Source organism: Idiotropiscis lumnitzeri, chromosome 7 (genome assembly GCF_059441095.1).
Source record: "Idiotropiscis lumnitzeri isolate Australia: NSW breed Sydney's pygmy pipehorse chromosome 7, RoL_Ilum_1.0, whole genome shotgun sequence".
Lineage (NCBI taxonomy): Eukaryota > Metazoa > Chordata > Actinopteri > Syngnathiformes > Syngnathidae > Idiotropiscis > Idiotropiscis lumnitzeri.
In genome coordinates this window covers 23,802,940-23,826,888 of record NC_142397.1, presented here as the reverse complement: position 1 = coordinate 23,826,888, position 23,949 = coordinate 23,802,940, and the positions used below count along the sequence as shown (strand labels likewise).

The 23,949-nt window shown below is 46.4% G+C and overlaps 1 protein-coding gene across 5 annotated transcripts in view; it reads right to left on the bottom strand.

The window, feature by feature from the left end:
- Nucleotides 1–23,949, bottom strand: part of LOC148334305 (aldehyde dehydrogenase, dimeric NADP-preferring-like) — a 113,423-nt gene that overhangs the window by 31,798 nt on the left and 57,676 nt on the right. For all 5 annotated transcript variants that reach the window (XM_088300215.1, XM_088300212.1, XM_088300214.1 and 2 more), the window contains exon 4: nucleotides 17,010–17,095. In XM_088300215.1, coding sequence (XP_088156341.1) covers nucleotides 17,010–17,095 — 86 coding nt within the window. The remainder of the gene's footprint in view (nucleotides 1–17,009; nucleotides 17,096–23,949) is intronic.

The following is a 23,949-nucleotide window of genomic DNA, read 5'->3' as shown; positions in this document are numbered from 1 at the left end:
TTGTTTCAGGCTTGTATTTATAGAAACTTCTCTGACATTTAATTGGTCCTTTGAATGCCGGATGAAAACGTCTTCTCTATGGGGGATGATCGACGACTGAATATGGTACCATCGTGAAAGTCCTCCCTCCCATGAGGCCGGTCCTCGGACATCCTCCACCGAAAGAACACAAACTTCATCCACGAGCCGCGAGTGTCTCGGCCAGCGGAGAGATTGTCACAGGTCAGTTGTATACAACACGATAGTAAAAAAAGAACTAGCGGTTTCTAGTTTTTACAGATTTAACTTTGTTTATTTCTGGAAGATTTTCATAGTGGAGATTTAGGTATTCCCTATTCTCGAAGAGATAGTACAATTTAACTTTGTTATTTTCTGGGAGAGATACAGATTTAACTTTGTTATTTTGGAAGACAGATAGTATAGAATTAACTGTAGTTATTAGGAAGACTCGGACAGTACAGGATTAACTGTTGTTTTTTTCTGGAAGACAGATTTAGGGGTTCCTATTTCTGGTAGAGAGTACAGATGTAGTTGTTGCAATATCTGGAAGAGATATTACAAATTTAACAGTTATTTCTAAAAGAAATGATCTATTTTCACAGACAAAGAACTGATCAATCTGTGAGAGTGAATCTGTATTGTATGAATGTCCAAAGTTTGAGAAATCTAAAACTGACCGAGGGTTGTGAGTAAAAACACCCAGGAATACCCGCTCCAAGTTGGGAGTAGAAGCTTGGTATACACCCAGAGTCAGGCACTTTAAATTTTTCTCAACACTGAGGAACCATAACTAGACATCTAGAATAATTAAGACCGTCAGAAATGGCGGCAAAGTTCACCAAGAAAATTAACTGTCCACATTCCGAATCTGAAATAAAAGAAAAATGTTGTTTAGTTGAAATTGACAAATAAGGGAACAATAAAATTTACTGGAAAGTAGCAAAAAAAATGTGGATTTTCTGGGAATGTGGACAACTGAGAAGAATTGGATAGACTTGAGTAAATTGTCTCTTAAAGTCAAACATAAGAGAAAGGACAACACCCACAGTAAACAGTGGCTTTGTTGCAAAGCCCTTCTTGATAGGGCTAGACATATTCAAAGTTTTAAGACTGCAGAAAAGAAAAAGAAAGCAGATGACGATTTGACAACTACCGTCATTAAACCAATTGATCAAGGTCGGACTGTGACACAAACACCACCAAGTCCCACTCCAACCAAAATTGCGGAATTTGATAATATAATGCCAAAGACACACAAGCAAAATTATATCCGTCTTTGCCATCATATTATCAAACGACAGATAAAATATCTGAAGAACAAACATTACAAAAACCGAAAAAAATCATACGAGTCAAGTCATGACCAAAACCAATATCAGACCCGTTCAAAAGGTTCAATGAGTCAGTGGAGTCGTACTATTAATCCAACCACTCCACTGGTGCCAGACATGAGTTATCAACCGTATGATAATTACCAAGTTTAGGCCTACCTAATGGAAAAAATGTTTAACCATGGACCTCAACTAATTTTAGAGACATTGCGAGATCACTCCCAAATTCAAATGACGATTTTGATGCGTTTGTTTCTAAAATGACAGACAGGGTCCATGGTCACCGCCTAAATGCAGGAGAATTGTTGAAACTATTGTCACTAACAACAGGGTCTAAATATGGCGTCATAGTTCAACAGTTTAATCCGAGACAAAATGATGTACAGTTCATTCCCTATGAAGAACTGACACGTCCCGACGGTGGACAGTTGCGTCGAATTATGGAAAGATGCGCCGACACGTTCAGAAAAAGCACTGATCCAAAGGAAATTGCAAAGTGCACCCAGAAACCAGAGGAGTCTGTAGATGATTTCTTTCATACACTCCACACTGTTTTCAAATTTCATGGCGGGATTCCTGAAGATCAGCGGGAATTGTATAACTCCCATCTAAAGTAACACTTTCTGAATCAAGTTTGATAAGAAATTTGTGATTATGTAAAAAAACCAAAAAAACAAAACAATTTAAATTGGCCGACTAGTCAAATGTAGGAAATCCTAAATTATGCACGAAATTATGAACGTGTCGAGCAGAAAAAGAGAGAAAAAAAAGCAGAAAGTCCCGTTATACACATTAATATTTCAGGACCGAGTCGTGATAACAACGGAGGATCACGTGACATAAAAAACAAACAAACAAAAGCAAGTGTGGAAGCAGTTCTACATCAACGTGCCCATTTACCCTATTAGGCCGTGATGCACTGACACAATTCGACATTAATACCAGAGTCAATAAGTAGGGGCGAATTGAAACAAACGCCCAAACCTTAAAAGGGCATATTAGTATTGGTCGCTACAAAAATAGAAAAAATAGGGCGTCAATAAAATACGAGAAGTAGCTCACAATAGAGTCCGATGCATGCAACACGTGGTTAGTCTGCATCTGACTATCAGATACAAAGAATGCCCGGGTGCTGACCCCGAGGACACCAAAGTGTTCCTGAAATTGGCTGAACAGAGAGTGCAAATCAATCACATTTATTAGAAGGGGAAGTGGTGCTTTTCAACTGTTTGCCTGGTGCGCACGAAGTAAAACCGCTACTTCCTCCTGGCCAGCATCCACACATCTCACTCGCAAAGCCTCTAAAGGAAGTGACCTACTTAGGCCAAATTTATTATGATCATTATTATTATTAAATTTTCACTCAAAATGGGTGCATTGTCAGTGATAAGCAAAAAGAAAATATTGCCAGAGCCCTAAAACAAATAAAAAACCAAATGATGTCTTTTCTAGGTGTGTACAGTTATTGTCGGGCATGGATTGCAAATTACTCAGAAATCACACGACCATTGCTGGACATCATTTATGACAAGCCAATGACATTTGATGGCAAAATTGTTTGGACACTCGAGGCTGACAAAGCTTTTGAACCTGTCAAGCAGGAACTCATTGATTAAACTGTATTAGCACTACCAAATTATGATAAACCATTTGAGCAAACAGTGACTGCAAAAAATGGTTTCATGACCCCCGTGTTGCTGCAGAAACACAAAGGAAAATGAAACCAATTGCATACTAGTCACAACAATTGGATCCCGTGGCGAGAACCACGCCAGAGTGTGTTCAAGCAGTCCTCACTGCTGCTTTAACGGTTGAGGCATCTGCGGAGATTATCTTGCTCCACAAATTAACATTGAAAGTGCCGCACGAAGTCGCGGTCCTTCTTTTGGAATCAAAAAATGACATTTTCGTCCACCGCACGACATTCACATTGCACGGCGACCTGATTGTCACAGGGACACATCACACTCATAAGGTGCGGTGCGCTCAGCCCGGCGTCACTTTTTCCCGCACCAGTAGATGGCATTCCACACGACTGTGGAAGCTGCGTCCAAATTACCACCAAACTGCGACCTGACCTCATGGACACTTTTCTCCTGACTGGAGAGACACTTTTTCTAAAAAAACATTTTACAATTTGGACTGACAGCCAAGATATATGTTCATGTGTTCTGTCGATATTGGGCGAACAGGGGCTTTAAAACCACAACCGGAAAAGAAGTTGTGCATAAAGCACATCTAAGTAGCTATTTCTAAATAAGAAGCTCACTTAACAGGAAATTACCCAATTACAATTGGAAACCCCTTCGCAGACAATGCAGCAAAGGCTGCAGCCCAAGGTATGCCCTCATGGTCGACACAACATGACTAAAAGGGTAAATGAACACACACACACAACTTGACATTTTGATCTCACGTTAGAAAAATGCACCATTTATTGAACACCCATATCGGGACAACAAAGGTGCAAACATTGCTGAGGACAGGGTCAGCAAATTGGCGGATGGCAAACCCTGGCTGCCTCAATCATTGTTGCCTAAAAGATTGGCACGTGGGTGTAGTCATGTGTCAAGAGGAGGAAGTATGACATGAAATTATTCCCACACACGTGGGGTAACAGACATTAAACGAAAAAAATTTTGTTGACATTGTGTTATTTGTTTGAAAACGGGTTAAGGTGTGTAAGATAAGCTGAAGATCACAATAACTTCAAGTAACTTTATATAAACAGTTTGTGTATTTCTAATCATGTTTTTATACACTATTTGTATCAGTGATAATTGCACACACACACCCCCACCCCTTACGTTGTTGCTTTAACACACACACACAGACACTTACGTTGTTGCTTAAACACACACACACAGACACTTACATTGTTGCTTTAACACACACACACACAGACACCCACATTGTTACTTTAACAGACAGACACTTACATTGTTGCTTTAGCACACACGCACACACTTACGTTTTTCTCTTAGTTTCGTTTTCCTTGTTTTCAGTGTGAATTATTGTTTCCTGTATCCTGAAGATGTATGTAGTTAAACTGACCTTCACATTGTGAGTTATGTTTTCCTGTCTTCCTGGAGACAGACCCCCATTGTCTGCTAAGTTTTGAGTTTGCTTTCAATAAAAGGACAGGGCGGGGGGTGAGAGTCAGAGGGTGCAAGGGATTGAACTAAGCAAGACGCTTGTTTTCCCTCTGGCTCTCTCCCATTCGCGAATGGTAAAAACGAAGACCTTGTCTGATCTGTTTTGGATTTTCAGCCACCTTTATTTCAGTCTTTTGAAAGCGTCAGAGCATTTAAACCTGACAGGTGTTTCCAACAACATATGATGATGCAAAAACAGTTAGAAAAGCACTGTGTGATCGAATTATCCCAACATTTGGTATTTCAAGAGTGATTCAAAATGAAAATGGCACGCATTTTGTGAATAATGTAACAAAGTGGGACAGTTACTGCAAATTGACTAAAAGTGTCATTGTGCATACCACCCACAGTCTGCAGGACTTGTGGAACGCACAAACGGAACTGTTAAAGCTAGACTTATTAAGACAATGAGAGAAACAAAAAGACAATTGCCCGACTGTGTTTCAATCGTTGCCAAAGCAATGAGGATATTGCCAGCCGAAGGAAGGACATTATCCCCTTTTCGAAATCCTATATGGCCGCCCATATAGACTCCCAGACTCATCAGAACCACCAGCGACTGGCACAATGGTCCAAGTCCACATGAAAAACATGTTTGACCGAAAAGAGATGCATAGGCACAATGACTTGCCAGTGTGTTCTGATCCACAGACAGACCACGTCCGTGTGGGGACCATGTCTTCCTCATGGTGTTGAGACGACTCCGTTGGGACAGTGAACGCTGGGACGGCCCTCACCAGGTGATTGCAGTGACCCCAAAGGCAGCAAAAGTCGAGGGGCGTGGCGGCTGGATCCACCAGTCGCAGTGCAAGCTTCTCAGGTTTCCTGCTAATAGGCTTAACGACACTAGTCCCTCGTAGTGGGATCTCCACCACATACACTCCAGTGTACCGACGAAAGACCACAGTGGGAAAGAGGGTTTTCCGTGGTAAACATACCCCTCGCGGAAAAAAAAGAGCGAACCACCGGACAGCGACTGGCCACAGCCCTGTCGACCAGATGCGTTATCTACTTCTTTGCAGGGCTGTGCCTGGTGGCAATCAGCGCACAACCTCGAGACCAGGACAGCATCAACACAGACAAGTTGCCCAGCTGCAGATTGCTGTCTATATATATATATATATATATATATATATATATATATATATATATATATATATATATATATATATATATATATATATATATATATATATATATATATATATATATATATATATATATATATATATATATTTACATATATATATTCACACACAAATATATAAGGGGTGGGGCCAGGACTGCACACACTGTACTCCACTTTCAAACTCCATTGCGCAAGCTGGGAGGACATTCCCACATTCATGATGCCACCAACTTTACCAAGCCCTGAAGTGACGGGAAAGGGGCAAAAATGGTAGTTGGAAGATGTCACAGGAAGCCGCAGTTCCAATCCCGCATGCAGGTGGTTCAGGATATTGGTGGCCTGATGTTGACCTGGAGACGACATCATCACTCGTCAACACCCATAACGACCAAGCAGGCTTATCTAGGGACAGCACTGCTTGCTCCACATGGAGAGGAGACTACCAAAGCTTGTCTCTTATCCCCCAGTTGATCACTGTCAATGGGCATCTTCCCATGCGCTCCAACAACAATAAAGGAAGGTATGCACCCACCTGCAAGGACACTTAAAACTGGCATGCTGGAACATCAGAACCATGCTTGACTAAACTGGCAGCAACCAACCTGAATGTCGCTCTGCGCTGATTGCGCATGAACTGTCTAGGCTCAATAGCGACATTGCTGCCCTCAGTGAAGTTCAGTTCTCAGAAGAAGGCAGCCTAAAAGAACATGGCGCTGGATAGACCCTCTTATGGCCAGTGAAACCTGTGACAAAAAGGCGTCTCGCTGGCGTTGGCCTCATGCTCAGATTCTCGATCGCATCCAAGCTGGAAAACCAGCCATCTGCTCATTCCGGCCACATCATGTCCATGCGCCTCCCTCTGGCGAACAAGCAGTATGCAACGTTTTTCAGAGTGTATTCTCAGACTCTTCAAGCTGAGCCGGCAGAAAAAGACATGACTTACTCTGAACTTCGGAGCCTTCTCCAAAGCACCCCTGCAGACGACAAGCTATTAATTCTCTGCGACTTCAATGCTAGAGTGGGCCAAGACAAGTTTCCTGGATAGGAGTACTTGCTCGACGCTGCGTCAACAACGGGCGCTTGCTGCTGGAGTTCTGCACGGAGCAACAACTTGTCATCACCAACACCATATTTCAGCAAAAGGACAATCTGAAGACAACCTGGATGCATCTAAACACTGGCACCTGATTCATCATGTTCTAGGGCGTCAATGAGACCTCAAAGACATCATGCACACCAGAGTGATGCCCAGTGCAGAATGTCATACTGATCATCGCCTAATGCACTACAAACTCAGGATGCACTTAAAACCCAAGCCAAGGAAGGGAGGGCCTCACGACAAAGAGTTCAGTCGAAGTGAATGCTAACTTCCAGGCAAGCTTACAGGCCAATCTTGGAAACAACAGCTGTCCAGAAGATTCCTCTCCCGAAACACTCTGGGACCAACTAATAACTACCATACTGCAGACAGTCCTTGGGTTTACCACGAAAAGAAATAAAGACTGGGTTGACGAAAACAACGAAGAGCTCCAAAAAAATCTGTCAAAGACAAGATCAGCCCACCAGGATCACCTGGCTCACCCATCCTGTCCTGTGAAGAAAGCTGCCTTCCGCCACATCTGCAACAACCTCCAGCTCAAACTTTGAGTGATGGAAAAGATTGGTGGACCCACCTCGCAGTTAGAACTCAGTAGAGCGCAGATGTTGGTGACTTCAGAGGCTTCTATGAAGGCCTCAAGGCAGCGTATGGTACCATACATCAGGGCCATACTCCCCTGCGCACTGCAGATGGACAAAATGATAACCCATGCATCCTGAGCCGTTGGTCTGAGCACTTCCAGGCACTGTTCAGAGTTGTCCAGGACTGAGCATTACTCCGCATCCCTCCGATGCCAGTCAAAGAGGAACTGGACGAACCGCCTTCTATGCAGGAATTTACAAAAGCCATAGAATTGTTGAAGCGTGGCAAGGCAGTAGGAGTTGCTACATGAACTCCTTGTCTATTGTTGGGAGCAGGGCAAACTGCCAAGGCGCGCAATCGTTATTACCTTATACAAGAACAAGGGGGAAAAGTCTGACTGCTCAAACTACCGGGAAGTCACTCAGTGCAGGAAAAATCTTTGCTCAAGTGCTCCTGAACAGGCTAGTACCTATCACAGAAGACCACCTCCTAGAAACCCAGTGTAGGTTCAGAGCAAACCGGGGTACCACCGACATGGTTTTCATCCTCTCACAGGTCCAAGAAAAGTGTCGGAGCAGAACAAAAGACTGTGACGTTTGTTGACTTAACCAAGGCGTTTGACAAAGTGTGGAGAAAGGGTCTTTGGCTAATCATGGAGCGCTTTGGCTGCCCCCCAAAGTTCCTCAGTACGGTCATCCAGCTGCATGAAGACCAACACGGCCAAGTTAGGTTAAACAGCGACCTCACTGAAGCCTTCCCCATCCTTAATGCTATGAAACAGGGTTGCGTCCTAGCACCTGCTCTGTTCAGCATCCTCTTCAGTGTGATGCTGATGCAGGCCATGGAAGACCTTGACGATGATGATGCTGCCTACATCCGCTACCGTCTCAACGGCAGTCTATTCAACCTCAGGTGACTGCAGGCCCACACAAAGACTCAGCAGCTATTTCGAAACCTTCTCTTTGCCGACGACGCTGCCCTTGTTGCACATACCGAAAGACCCTTGCAGCCCCTGACATCCTGCTTCCCAGAAGTGGCCCAGCTCTTCGGCCTCAAGGTCAGCTTGAAAAGACGGAGGTCCTCCACCAGCCTGCATCTTGAGAAGAGTATCGCCCTCCTTGCGTCATCATTGGCGAGACTGTGTTGAAGACCGTTCACCACTGCACCTACCTGGGGTGTATAATCACATCAGACGCCAAGATTGCTAAGAAAGTAGACAAAAGGCTGGCCAAGTCAAACAGCGCCTTTGGCAAGACTATACAACAGAGTCTGGAAAAACAAGCATCAGTAGAAGGGCAATAAGATCAGCGTCTACAGAGCCGCTGTGCTGACTTGTACCTACTGTACGGCTCTGAATCATGGGTAATGTACCACTGCAACTCCTGCAGCATTTCCATCAGCGCCGTCTCCGCATTATCTTTCACTGGAGATACTACGTCACAAATGTTGAGGTCCTTGAAGAAGCAGAGATCACCAGTATTGAGGCTATGCTGCTGAAGTTACAGCTACCCAGGGCAGGCCATGTCTCCAGAATGGTGGGCTTTCCACTGGCCACCATGACAGAGGGGCACCAAAGAAGCATTACAAAGACTCCCTGAAGATGTCCCTCAGCACCTGCCACATTGACCATTGCCAGTGGTCTACTCTGGCAGCTGAACGCGACATCTGGCGCCACATCATCCATCAGGCTCTCTCCTCTCCCGAGGATTCCCGCAAGAACACCCTGAGGGATGAACGCCGCATGAGGAAAAATTGCGAAGCCTCAGCAGTTGTACCTGAGGTAACATTTGACTCCACCTGCCTATCTCACATTGGCCTTGTCAGCCACAAGTGTGCCTGCAGTTGACATGACAAACCCCTTCATGAAATCTTTGTTCGCGAAGCCAAACCGAGAGAGAGCGAGAGAGAGACTGAGAGAGAGAGAGAGAGAGAGAGCAAAGAGGCAAAGAGATAAATTTTTCTCTTTGTGGACCCTGACCTAAATTTTAAGATTAAGAGTTTGACACCCCTGGATTAATAGCTACACATGTTATGAAATGTCACTGAGTGTTTTATATGTATCAGATTATTGTTTGTCAATATTTCATTCTGGGCCAGTGTCTTTACCAATAAGGAGTTATCAGTGCAGCAGGATTCAGTGAGCCACTTTCAATTCCATTCTCCAATCAGATAACACTTGTCAGACCAACTAGTTTCATTTTATTTTGTAGCTTCTACATTCTCTGAGCAAATCAGCGCAGCTCCAGCAATATCATCAACATGCCTGTTCAGCATATCCGAACATATTTTGCTCTTGAAATTATTGTAATAGATCTACTGAAAATATAAAGGGGATCAAAGGTAGGTATGCAGTTATAGATAAAACCTATATAGTACTTTGTTTTTACGAAGAAAACAAAAAATTTATTCTTCATGTTACTAATTTCACCGATCTAATACTATTGTATACAGAGTTTTGCACTTCCCCGTATATATCAAACATTGTATGAATTCGATATTGCATTTATATTGCGCGTTCCACAACAGCTAGCGCAGTAACAAAGCATATTACATATGGCGTAATATAAATTAGCAGTAATTAGAACACAAATTAAAACACATGTACAGTAGATATCAGAAAACAAGAACAACGTCTCAAGCCTCATGTTGAGCCGAAAGCTTAAGAATAAAAATGTGTTTTCAAACGGGTTTTAAAAGTGGACGTGTAGTTAATGGAGGATCATTGCATCGAGAAGGACACCCCAAAAGAAAAGGCACGATCACCCCCTGAGGCTCCGTCTAGTCCTCAGCACCTCCAGCAGTATTTGGTCGGCAGACCTGGTGCACAGGGGCGGAGGAGCCAAGACAAACAGAAGTACAGTGAACCCTCGCTACTTCGCGGTTCACCTTTCGCGGGTTCAGTGCTTCGCGGGTCTAAAAAATGATCGGTGGTGACGTTTCGCGCGGTTCGGACCGTACCAGAGCTCCGGCCGGTGTGCGTGGCAGTTAAGCCGTAGAGGAGCACCTTCCCCGGGCACGGGCGGTGCCAAGCGGCCCCTAAGTTTAACCGAATGGAAGCTCCGGAGGAGGAGGGCATGCTCGCGTCACAGTAAGCCGAAGAGGAGCACCTTCCCCGGGCATGGGCAGTTCCAAGCGGCCCCTAAGTTTAACCGAATGGAAGCTCCGGAGGAGGAGGGCATGCTCGCGTCACAGTAAGCCGAAGAGGAGCACCTTCCCCGGGCACGGGCGGTTCCAAGCGGCCCCTAAGTTTAACCGAATGGAAGCTCCAGAGGAGGAGGGCATGCTCGCGTCACAATAAGCCGAAGAGGAGCACCTTCCCCGGGCACGGGCGGTTCCAAGCGGCCCCTAAGTTTAACCGAATGGAAGCACCGGAGGAGGAGGGCGGGCGTGCGTCACAGTTAAGCCGAATTGGAGCACCTTCCGCCCGGGCACGAGCGGAGCGCGAGGCTGTCAGTTATGAATGAATAAATAAATAAAGAATGCCACCTTTCATTTCACAGGGCACACCGGACGGCGTACCAGCAGGTAAAAGTCGGAGTAATTAAATAAATACAAAAAGAATGGCTGGGGAATAAAAAAATAATAAGTTTTAATAATAATTAGTTTTTTTTGTTATAACATGAATTTCACTCTCTCTCTCTCTCTCTACCCGTATATATATATATATATATACATATATATATATTTCTATATTTATTATATATATTGTATATTTTTTTTAAGCATTTTTGAAGGTGCGCCGCTACTTCGCGGATTTTCAGTTTTCGCGGGTGGTCTCTGTCCCCATTAACCGCGATAACCGAGGGTTCACTGTATCTTAAAATGAACTATAGCACTCGTAAACCTTGTGGTACCATATGTTCCGTCCCGAAACCTTTGCTCACAAAATGCTGGTCTTTTAGTGATCCCAGGAGCCAAAAAGAAGTCAGCAGGTTCAAGAGCATTTTCTATTCGGGCACCAATGCTTTGGAATGTACAACCCTCAGATATTAGGGGCGCCACCTCAGTAAAAAATAGAATTAGAATTAGAAATCCCTTTATTGTCATTGTACTCAAGAGTGCAACGAGATTAGAGAGCTCCCCTCTCCAGTGCAATACAACAATAATACAGACAAATATATAAATTAGATAAATAAGAGAGTGCAATGGAAAATAATACTGAATAGGGTATATAAAAACACATCACGATGCTGTTCTGCAAGGTAAGGGTGGTCTCGTGTGTGTGTGAGAGTTCAGAATAGAGATGGCTCTCGGAAAGAAACTGTTTCTCAGTCTATTGGTCCTCGATTTGATGCATCTGTAGCGCCTGCCAGAGGGCATCAGGTCGAACAGGTGGGAGTTTGGGTGGGTATTGTCTTTGACGATGTTGAGAGCCCTGCTGAGGCACCGGGCGGTGTAGATGTCCGACAGTGAGGGGAGAGGGCAGCCAATAATCCTTTGCGCTGTTTTGACTGTCCTCTGGAGCCTCACTCTGTCCGCCTCAGTGCAGCCGCTGTACCAGGTGGAGACACAGTACGTCAACAGGCTCTCGATGGACGAGTGGTAGAAGGCCAGCAGCAGCTTCCTGCCCAGGTTGAATTTCCTGAGGACTCTCAGGAAGTGCAGACGCTGGTGGACCTTCTTTACCACTGCTGTGGTGTTGTGAGTCCAAGAAAGGTCATCTGAGATCTGTACTCCCAGGAACTTGAACGTGTGGACCCTCTCCACCCACACGCCTTCGATGCAGAGGGGGGGCGGTACCGTCTTGTTCCTCCTGAAGTCGACGACGATCTCCTTTGTTTTTGCAGTGTTGAGTTGCAGTCTGTTGTCCTCGCACCAAGCCGTCAGCCTCTTTACCTCCTCTCTGTAGGCTGTCTCGTCACCTTCCGAGATCAGACCGACCACTGTCGTGTCGTCAGCAAACTTGACGATGGTGTTGTTGCCGTGGGCTGGGCTGCAGTCGTAGGTGTAGAGGGCGTATAGGAGAGGGCTCAGCACGCATCCTTGAGGGGAACCGGTGCTCAGCGTGCGGGTGGAGGACGTGTAGGGGCCGAGCAACACAGTCTGGGGTCTGTTGGTCAGAAAGTCCTTAATCCAGATGCGTGTGAGGGCAGGGAGGCCGAGAATGTAGTTCAAAGTAGTTCAAAATAATAGTAAAGATGCATTTATACACTTGTGCATTTCGTTGAACTATTTGTTGGCCTGTTTACTGCTGCTTCTACTCTCTTTTCTGCCCCCTCTTCTCCGGCTGGGAATTAGGCAATGGTGATTCATTTGGAAGTGCCTGTTCTGACTCTGTAGCAACTGACCAAAACAAGATCGAAGGCTGACCACATCCTCGGAGGTGCTGCTATGGCGATTACGGCCCGGATCAACTGGACGAAGACTCGCACTACTGATGTGATTGATCTTCCTGTAGCACTCCATTTGATTGACTCTCACATTATCTCAGCTAACATTGTATAGCATCATTTTATGTGTCAAATGTTGCCCACTTTACATCGATTGCAGCCTGATCATCCTGAAAGGAGGATTCCCCCATCTGTGGTCCCTTCTCAAGGTTTCTCACTTTTCCCCTAATGGGTTTTTTTCCCATGCCCTCCTGGGGTTAAGATCAGGGGATGTTGATTGTGGTTTTGTAAAGCCCTTTGAGACAGTCTGTGATTAAGGGCTATACAAATAAAATTGACTTGACTTGACTCCTAAAGTGAACTGGAAGCCAGTGAAGAGGAGCCAAGATTGGAGTTACATGCTCCCTCTTCCGAGTCTCAGTTTAAAGGTGAGCAGCAGCATTTTGGACCAGTTGCGGGAGGACTGGCTGACTCCAGAATAAATTGCATTACAGTAATCTAGCCTAGATGCAACGCAGGCATGGATTACTGTTTCTAAGTGCTGCTGAGAAAGAAAGGGCTTCCTTCTTAGTCTGCTGCCTAAGAAAAAAGAAGCTGGACTGAACAACAGCACTGATTAGATGATCTAGTTTAAAATCAATGTCTAATTTAAAACCCAAGTTTGAGAATGTTGGCTTCAGATAGGATGCCAGGGGGCCAAGGTCAACAGGGTTGAAAGTAGAAGGCCTACTTGGACTGAACACCATAACTTCTGACTTTTTTTCGTTGAAATTCAAGTACCGCATTTTCCAGACTAAAAGTTGCACCTGTATATAAGCCGCAGCAACTCTTTTTGGGGGAAAAACAAACAAACAAACAAAAAAATGATACACAAACAGCACCAGGCTATAAGCTGCAGTTTTCTTTGTTGAAATAAATTTGTTGTTTTCTGTATATACAGACAGATTTTGTTCTGTGAATGCACATAAAGCTACGTGAACAGATTGTTAAAACAGAGCCTTTTAACACGGCAACAACTTTGCTAATTTAATCAGAACAGACCCAAGAGAAAGAAAAAAAAAATCGAGATTCATTTTGCGTATTTTCTGAACAATGGAGTGCCCCTACAGATGAAAGAAAAAGCCACAGGAAAGCCACAGCGTTGTATTAGCTGCATGGTTCAAAATCTAGTAAAAAGGTAGCATTTTATAGTCCGGAAAATATGGTAGATTAAGTGACACCCATGCTCTGATTTCCTCAAAACAGGATAAAAGTGGCCTCATGGAGAGCATCTTTTTTGCTCAGCAGTACATAAATCTGGCTGTCATCCGCATGGGAATGGAAGAAAATTCCATGTTTCTGAAGGATGGAACCTAGGGGCATCAAGGTACAACGAAAACAGCAAGGGCCTCAAAATAGAACTCTAGGGAACACCATACGACAGAGGCTCAGAGCAAACAAGGCGAACACAAAAGGTCCACTCAACCAAATCGCATCTAAACCACTCTAAAACGCTACTCCAACACTGCGAAACAAGATACATGGACAGAGGGGTCAAGTGTAGTGCTGGAAACAAGAGCCTTAACTGTAGCAACCTTGTCAATAAAAAAATCTATAGCACATTTCAGGGGACAATTCTGTGCAGATCAGCTGACGGGTTTTAAGTACAAAAGGTCATCGGAGATCTGTACTACCAGGAAATTGAATGTGTGGACCCTCTCCACAACACGCCTTTGATGTAGAGGGGGGTTGTACAGTCTTGTTCCCCCTGAAGTTGATGACGATCTCCTTCATTTTTGCAATGTTGAGCTGTAGTTTATTTTCCTCACACCATGCTGTTAGTCTCTGGTTCTCCTCCCTGTAAAATGTCTCGTCTCCTTTTGAGATCAGACCGACCACTGTCGTATCGTCAGCAAATTTGATAATGGTGTTGTTTCCGTGGGCCGGGCTGCAGTCATAGGTGTAGAGAGCGTACAGGAGAGGGCTCAGCACGCATCCTTGAGAGGAACCGGGCCTCAGCGTTCGCGTGAAGGATGTGTAGGGGCCGAGCATCATAGTCTGGTGTCTTTTGGTCAGAAAGTCCTTAATCCAGGTGCGTGTGAGGGTCGGAAGGCCGAGAATGTCCAGTTTGGTGATGGGGACGAGTATGTTTTAGCTCCCTTTTTATCTTCATTATCTGGCCACCATTTTTACCGTGGCGCCACTTCCGTCGTATTGGGAACACGCAGACATGAAAAACGTCCGCCGAGATGTCACCTCGCAACGTCTTACCCCAACCATGCTGGAAAGCACCCGAATCTCCAACGCTGCACCGTAAGTCCAGCAAAGACTGGCGATCGTACACCAGCTGAGAGTCCGTGAACAATTCACAAATCACCCAAAACAGGAAGAAAATCTGAGAGTGGTTGCCAAAGACACAGGCGCATTGTACACCATCTTAATAAAAAAAAAACAAAATAAATAAATAAAATAATTCAACTTGTATTGTGTCAAAAATAGAGGACATTTCCATCGATTAAAAAGGTTACAATGAAAATTGAAGTAAATAGACAATTTCACCATTTTTTAATTGCCATTTCATAGTGAGGTATATTTAATATAGGCTAATCTTGATATTGTATTAGTTCTCTTCATCTAAATATAAAGGAGTCTCTGGGTTGAATCTTCGAAGGACAGAGGCTAGATTGCCAGCCAACAGGCATTTCAATGAATATTGTAAAACATTCCTCTGGTAGTTAACAGATGTTTCACAGGGTAATACATTAATAGAAGTGAATTGCAGGATGACCAGTTGGCTCTGGAAGAGACAGGGGGTCAAGCACACACACACGCACGGCATTTTGGGAGACTTGACATTAGCATGTGATTAGAATAAAATCTTTTATCTAACTGTAACCTGAAAGTGCTGCAGAAGGCCTCTGCGCGCTGTTGAGTTCTACGTGATGTTGTTGTGGGTACGTGGTGGTGCAGAGAGAAACAGCACGGGCTTCTTGGTTGTGACTGAGACGGTTGTGTTTTAATCTCCTTCACAAAATCAAAGACGGACCCGTGTCTACATTATGCAGTGAAATATGAACTACAAAGTAGGCCTACAACATAAAACACTTGATTACTCAGGAACTCAACCCACAGCAAAATTGGCCAACCAGTATTTTCATTGTCATTCACACAAAATAAAACACGCATTAAAAAAAAAAACATCAAACAAATTTGGATGGCCTATTAAACAAATAATATAGACTGAATCAAAATGGGCCACTCCAAGCAAATACTGGCAACACTACTGGGGCCAAATTTGGACAAAAAGTACAGACATTGCTTAACTTAAATAACAAAGTGAAGGGGCGACACCCTGTGTGGGCCTCGAGCCACTACCTTACATAACCAAAATAGCTGTGTCAGAGAATTTAATTTCCATGACCAATCCAGCCTTGCTCAGCAACCTCTACGGAAAAGCCGCTGAGTCGTGCGCTTCAGAAAATAGTCTCATTCAATAATGCAGAATAAATGTTTCGCCTAAAAAAAAATGATGTACTGTACATCTGTGCAATTTAGTACTCATAATGTAGTCAGGGACTTTCATGTCTTTCATTCGTGTAGACTTTTCTAGCGGCTCTGTTCCGATGATGGTATCAGACGTTCCTGCTGAGGGCATGTACTCACTGTCAAGTCTCATCCAGGCTTTCATCACGCCATCTCCTGCTACATTGACTCTGTGGCTACTCCAAGCATAATACTAAATCCAGTAAATACTCATTAAATATGTAATAATTCGAGAAACTGTTCATTTAGATATTTTATTGTTTAATACAACATTAAAATTTGTAAAAATCGTGTCCCATACAGTTCAAGCTTATCCATTTACTTTACCTCACCTTTTTAATTGACCTCACATGATTTGCATCTGTTTGGTGTATTGCTTGGATTTTTTTCCACCAGATGGTGAATAAACTTTCACTTGTTTAGCGCTTTTCTACCGTCAGTACTCAAAAGCGCTTTAACACTGTCTCCTCATTTTATCTACTGATGATCAGGAACAACTGAGAGTTCAGTATCTTACACAAGGACAAGGTTTGAGGATCGGATCCACAACCTCCGAGTTGAGAGATGACCATTTAATTTAATCCAGACTTAAATCATATCCCAAACATTTTACTCCATTACACAACCATTAATTTGATCTCACCCTTTTAATTTACTTCTTACGATTAATATAAATTTTTTGCATTACTTTTATTGTTGTTTCCTGGTATTTAAGTTTTGTAAGGTTTGGAGAAATACATTTTATCATTATTTTTTTTATCTGCACTGTATTTATTAAAATAAAAACAACCTGCAGCCACTCTTTCTGTCGCCCCAGTGTATATTTATGGAAAAAAGTACAATACCCGCTGATGATCAGACCTTATCCAAATAGAGAGGCAGGAGTGTTGCGAGGAGAAGAGATGAGTAACCACTAATCTCCGACGGTTTCACCACAGCTCCATTGCCTGGAAGATGATGACATTGAATGTAGTTAATACGATATTGCAAATGAATGAAGAACAGATGAAGAATAGCAGGAAGTGTATGATTGGATAGCTGAAAGATAAACAGAGGTAAATGTCTTCTCTCAGCTTCACAATTGCTTGTATTTCATGCATGGACAGTTCTCTGCTCAGAAAGTTGGTTAAGATCGAACAATTACAAATGGACTCTGCACAGACATGATGTAAATTTAAAACTGAGTCAAGATTTTCAGAGCTACTTATTTAACAAATATACAACAGCACAGAACAATACATGTGTCCCTACTAATACTTTTGGGTGGATTTAAACAATCATATTGTGCTGTCTTATTTGTAAGTTTTGCATAAATGGAAATGTAAATGTCTGATAATTAAATCTGAACTTGAATCTTTTGTTGCATGTTCCTACTTTCTCTGACTAAACTAAAGGAATTTGCAGTATCACCTCACAATTATCAAAATTAACTGAATAAAGTTCATTCTGTCTCACTATAATTTAACCCATTGGTTCTTTTTTGGGCAGCACTTTTGTCTTATTTCATTTAATTGATTAATAAAGGGCTCGTCACGGTCGTCGACTGGTTCGCACGTCACAGTACAGAGATCATGGGTTTGATTCCACTTGCGGCCTTCCTGTGTGGGGTTTACATGTTCTTCCCATGCCTGTGTAGGTTTTCTGCGGATACTCCAGTTTCCTCCCACTTTCCAAAGACGTGCATGTTAGGTTGACTGAACACTCTAAATAGTCCATAGGTATGATTGTGAGAACAGATTGTTGTTTGTTTTTGTATGCCCTGTGACAGAGATGGGCATTTCGTCCCTGGGATGGAACGGTTCGTCCGTGCTTTCCGGATGGAAGCCCATTTTTGGGTTTGAGGAGGGAAGATGAGAAATCTTTTAAAAACAATGGACTAAGCAAGGGTGGAAGGGTGTATAAAATTCAAATATTTATACACGGATCAGAATGAAATCTTGTAATGTTGTAAGCACCTTGCTACAGCTCCAGCTGTTGTGAAATGCGCTATATAAATAAAGTTCTGTTGTATAGCGTTGTGTGTACTGGCCCTTTAACTGACAGTTCAGTCGCCAGCACGTGGGCTAGAGTGAGCGGGAGAGTGCGAGAGAGAGATCCTTCCCCAAGTGGAGGAGTTCAAGTATCTTCGGGTCTTAATCCGTGAGATCAACCGGCGGATAGGTGCAGCCTTTCCTGTGATGCGGACCCTGTCTCGGCCGGTCGTGGTGAAGAAAGAGCTGAGCTAAAAGCTCTCGATTTACCGGTCGATTTATGTTCCTAGCCTCGGCTATGTTCATGAGCTGTGGGTCCTTACCAAAAGAACAAGATCTCGGATAGAAGCAGCCGAAATGAGTTTCCTCCGGGGTCTCCCTGAGAGATAGGGTGAGAAGCTCAGCCATCCGAGAGGGACTTTGAGTCGAGCCGCTGCTTCTCTGTGTTGAGAGGAGCCAGATGAGGTGGCCCGGGCTTCTGATTGATTAGGATGCCTCCCTGGTGAGGTGTTACAGGTATGTCCCACCAGCAGGAGGCCCCAAAGACGACCCAGGACATGCTGGAGAGACTATGTCTTCTGGCTGGCCAGGGAACGCCTGAGGATCCATCCGGAAGAAGACGTGGCTGGGGAGAGGGAAGTCTGGGCTTCCCTGCTGAAGCTGCTGCCTCCTCGACCCGACTGATAAATGGATTGATGGATGGATGGCATTCGGAAAAGCAAACCTATGCGAATATACACCGTATATATTTATAGAGACAAATTCCCATGTATATACACACTACACACTCCTACAGTCAGTCCATAGTACAGTCTGCTCATGGTACAGAGGGGAAATAAATAAAAATATCTCAAGGATAAAGAATGCTGCAGTGATAAAAAAATATATATATATACTGCAATGATAAAAAAAATACTGCAATGATAAAGAATGTTGCAGTGATAAATAAAATATATATACTGCAATGATAAAAAAAATCTGCAATGATAAAAAGTACTGCAGTGATAAAAATGCTGCTATGATAAAAAGCACTGGAATGATAAAATATACTGCAATTATGAAAAAATACAGTATTGGTCAATATAAATACACCATTAAATAAAAGAACAGTAGTACGGTGTGTTGAGTATTGCATCGTAGGACTGCCCAATTGCACTAATACCCACCAGTTTGTAGAGTCGAACCAATGTTCTTGTTAAACAGTCTGACAGCAGCCGGCAGGAAGGGGCGGCGAAATCTTTCCTTTGTATGGCGAGGATGTAACGGTCTATCACTGAAGGAGCTGTTGAGTGATGTTAGAGTGTCCTGGGGGATGGGCTTGGTTGTCCAGCATTGATGACAATTTTGCCATCATCCTCCGGCCCCCCACTGAGTCCACAGAGTCCGGCGAGCAACCCAGGCCAGAGCTGGCCCTCCTCACCAGTTTGTCCATTCTCTTTTTGTGCCGGCTCGAGATGCCGCCTGCCCAGGAGACCACTCTCCATAGAAAATGACTGACACAACCACAGAGTCATAAAAGTTCCTCAGGGGTGTCCTCTGAACCCAAAGACCTCAGCCTCTTGAGTAGAAAGAGTCTGCTCTTACCCTTCCTACAGCGAGCATCTGTGTTGTCGCTACAGTCCAGTTTATTGTTCAGATGAACATGCAGTTACTTGTAAGTTGAAACTCTTTTAACATCTGTTCCCCGGATATTAACTGGCGCAGGAGTAGAGTGCCGACACCTGCAGAAATCCACCATCAGCTCTTTGAATTTTCCAGCAGAGATTTAGAGGTGGTTCTGTTGATACCAGTTCACAAAACCCTGAGTGAGTTCTCTCTACTCCACATCGTCTCAGTCTGTGATGAGATAGAGAATCGCAGAGCCATCAGAGAACTTCTGCAGGTCACAGGTAGGGGTGTTGTCTTTGTAGTCCGAGGTGTAGAGGCTGAAAAGGAAGGGAGCCAGAACGGTTCCCTGTGGCGCCCCTGTGCTGCAGAGAAGTACGACAGACACACAGTCCTATGTTCTCACGTACTGTGGCTGGTTAGTGAGGTAGTCATAGAACCATGTTAAGAGATGGTGGGCCACTACCGCCTGCTCCAGCTTGTCTCCCATTAGGGAGGGCTGGATTGTGTTGAAAGCATTGGAGAAATCAAAGAACATGATCCTCGCAGTGCTCCCGCCTTCTCCTGGGGCGAGAGAGAAGAGTGGAGGAGGTAGATGATGGCATCATCCACACTGATGCCAGGCTGGTATGCGAGTAGGAGTGGGTCAATTGAGGAGCTCACCAGGGGGCACCGGTGGACGAGGACCAATCTCTCCAGGGTCTTCATCAGATGAGACGGGTGGGGGGTCTCTGGCACCGGGAACACGCAAGATGTTTTCCACAGCTGGGGGACTCTGCCCAGCTTTAGGCTCAGGTTGAACGCCATCTGGACATGCAGCCTTCCTTACCTTCATCTTCCTCAGCTGGTTCTTCACCTGAGATGTTGTGAGGAACAAGGCTGAGCAGAAGAAAGTGGTGATTGTCTGATGTGGCTAGGAACTGAAGACTGTGGTGGGAGGGGGGAGTTTGTCGTTTGCAGCAGGAGGGGTTGGTGGGGGCTGCAGTAGGAGAGACTGAGCGGGGACAGGCAACTGATCGAACCTATTGAAAAATAGACTCATCTCATTTGCACACTTCAGGTTCACCCCGTCTGGGTCTTAGGTTGTCTATGACCTGAAATGGGCTTCATGGTCTTCCCTCCTGACAACCCAGACATTATTCTTCTGCGGTTGTTCCTCCATCCTCTTCCTGTGGGACCTTTTCCCCTCTCTGATCCTCCTTCTCAACTGGTGCGGCACTATCTTCAGCTCTTCCTTGTTGCCTCACTCAAAAGCCGTCTTTTTCTCATTCAGGAGAGCTTTAATGTACACCGCAACCGCGGTCACATGACTGAACTCCCGCGAAATGTAGTACGGTCTCATGCGAATAGCTAGCAGCTCAATGTCTTTACTGCAGAGCTGCGCTTTAACACTAAAACACCTGGTCTTTTCTTACTCCCTCACCCACGATTAAATCGGCAGCCGAATGGCTCTGAGGTTTTGAATTAACAAGTCATAAGCCTACAATTAGCCACCTTTCTTTTATAAATGCTCACTAATCAGAAACACCGTCCCCCGCCTAGCTTCCTACAACTTTACAACTTAATGGCAATTCATGAGGTTTTTCCCACTCAAAGATATGTTGACCAACAGAGGACTCTTTGCTGGGCAAGTCTGCAACTCCACATTGTGTGATGTATAGCATCAGCAAGTGGGTATTTCTCACAAAATAATGTCTAAACAGTCAACAGGCCTCACCTGTCTTTTTTCTTAATGTCAGGGCTCGCCGTAAGGCGAGGAGGAGGGGAACCCAAAAGGCGAGGAGGCAGAGAGGTGAGTAACGTGAAGGGAATTTATTAACGGAAACAAACAAGGACAAACAACGTGGCATGGGGCTAGGGAACAAGGGCAACCAAAACGGGACTAATAGAAAAGGAGGGCGAGGAACAACACAGAGCGTGATAAACGGGAACGAGGAGGGGAACAAGAGCATGAGCATGAACACGAACATGAACAAAGCGTGGTCGTGGCAGTCCGTAGTTGCGGCAATGACCCGACACTGCGTTGTGGGTCTGGAAGGCTTAAATAGTCCAAGTAATCAGATGAGCAGATGGGGACCAGGTGTGTGATGGTTGATGAGGAGCAGGTGCGTGGCTGGTGAGGGCGAGGTGCTGAGGGGAAACGCCCCTGCTCAGCTGATCAAAACAAACAGGACAATGCACATGGCAGGAAGGAGGGGAGAAAATAACAACAAAAACAATAACAAAAAGCGCATGCATACGAAAACAATAACAACAGGCTGTCATGCCCGACGCGGATCATGACAGTACCCCCCCCTCAAGGGACGGATTCCAGACGTCCCAAAAACCAATACACAAAAGGAACCCCATGTCCAAAAACGCGGGTGGGCGGAAGGGGTCGGGAGGTGGGACCACTACCCCGATACGAGGCCGGTCTGGCGGATGTCCGGGAGGCCAGACCAGCGAGTACTTTCGTGGTCCTTCGGGCGGCCGTCCGGGTGGCCAGCCCTGCAAGAACCGCAGTGGCCATTCCGGCGGGCGTGCAGGTGGCCAGACCAATAAGTCCAATCGTGGCCCTTCAGGCGGGCGTCCGGGGGAACCCGAACGCCGCATGGCGTTGGCTGACGGGGCTGAGACGAGAAGCGGCGGGGGAACCCCGGGAGCAGCAGAGGCAGGAGCTTGGAAGGGTGACGAACCAGATGCAGCCGGGACCGGAACGCGGAGCGGCGGCGAGTCGTCGAGTGTCGATGAGACCGGAACGTGGATCGGCGGCTGGTCGTCGAGCGTCGACGAGACAGGAACGTGGATCGGCGGCAGGTCGTCGAGCGTCGCTGAGACAGGAACGTGGAGCGGCGGCTGGTCGTCGAGCGTCGACGAGACCGGAACGTGGAGCGGCGGCTGGTCGTCGAGCGTCGACGAGACCGGAACGTGGATCGGCGGCTGGTCGTCGAGCGTCGACGAGACAGGAACGTGGAGCGGCGGCTGGTCGTCGAGCGTCGACGAGACCGGAACGTGGATCGGCGGCTGGTCGTCGAGCGTCGACGAGACAGGAACGTGGATCGGCGGCAGGTCGTCGAGCGTCGCCGAGACAGGAACGTGGAGCGGCGGCTGGTCGTCGAGCCCCGCCGAGACAGGAACGTGGAGCGGCGGCTGGTCGTCGAGCCCCGCCGAGACAGGAACGTGGAGCGGCGGGAGGTCGTCGTCCACTGCCGAGGCGGGAACCAGGAGCGACCGTGGGTCGTCGTCCGCCGCCGATGCAGGAACCAGGAGCGACCACGGGTCGTCGGATGCTGCCGAGGCCAGAGCGGGGCGCGATGGTGGGTCGTCGTGCGTCGCCGAGGCTGAGGCGTGACGCGGCGGCGGACCGTCGTCCATCGCGGGCACCGGAACCGGGAGCGGCGGCTGGTCGTCAAACCCTGCCGAGACAAGAACGTGGAGCGGCGGTGGGTCGTCGTCCACCGCCGAGGCTGGAACCAGGAGCGGCCGTGGGTCGTCGAGCGCTGCCGGGACCAAGGCGAGCAGTGGCGACGGGTCGTCGGATGCTGCCGAGGCCAGGGCGGGGCGCGATGGTGGGTCGTCGTGCGTCGCCGAGGCTGAGGCGTGACGCGGCGGCGGACCGTTGTCCATCGCGGGCACCGGAACCGGGAGCGGCGGCGCTTCGTCAGGCGCCGCTGAGGCAGACACGGCAAGCGGCTGCTCGTCGTCCACCACGGATGCAGGGACCGGGAGTGATGGCTGCGGGCCGTGTTCTGCCGAAACGTGAGCTTGGGGCGGAAGCAAGGCGTGCTCCCCTCGAACGAGAACTTTGGACGGACGCCGGACGGGCTCCGCGTGAACGTGAACTTGGGACGGTTGCAGGACGTGCTCTGCCGAAACGTGAGCTTGGGGCGGGAGCACGGCGTGATCAGCCTGAACGTGAACTGGGGTCGGAAGCAGGGTGTGCTCCCCTTGAACGAGAACTTGGGACGGACGCAGGACGTGCTCCGCCGGAACGTGAACTTGGAACGGACGCACAGCGTGCTCCGTCTGAACGAGAACTTGGGACGGACGCAGGGCGTGCTCCGCCTGAACGTGAACTTGGAACGGACGCACAGCGTGCTCCGCTGGATCGGGAACTTGGGGCGCGGGCGCGGCGCCGGAAAGGGACTCAGCCGCTGGCGGGGAACCGGAACGGGGCTTGCCCGCGGGCGAGGAACCGGAACGGAGCTCAGCGGCCAGCGAGGAGCCGGGACGGGGCTCAGCAGCTG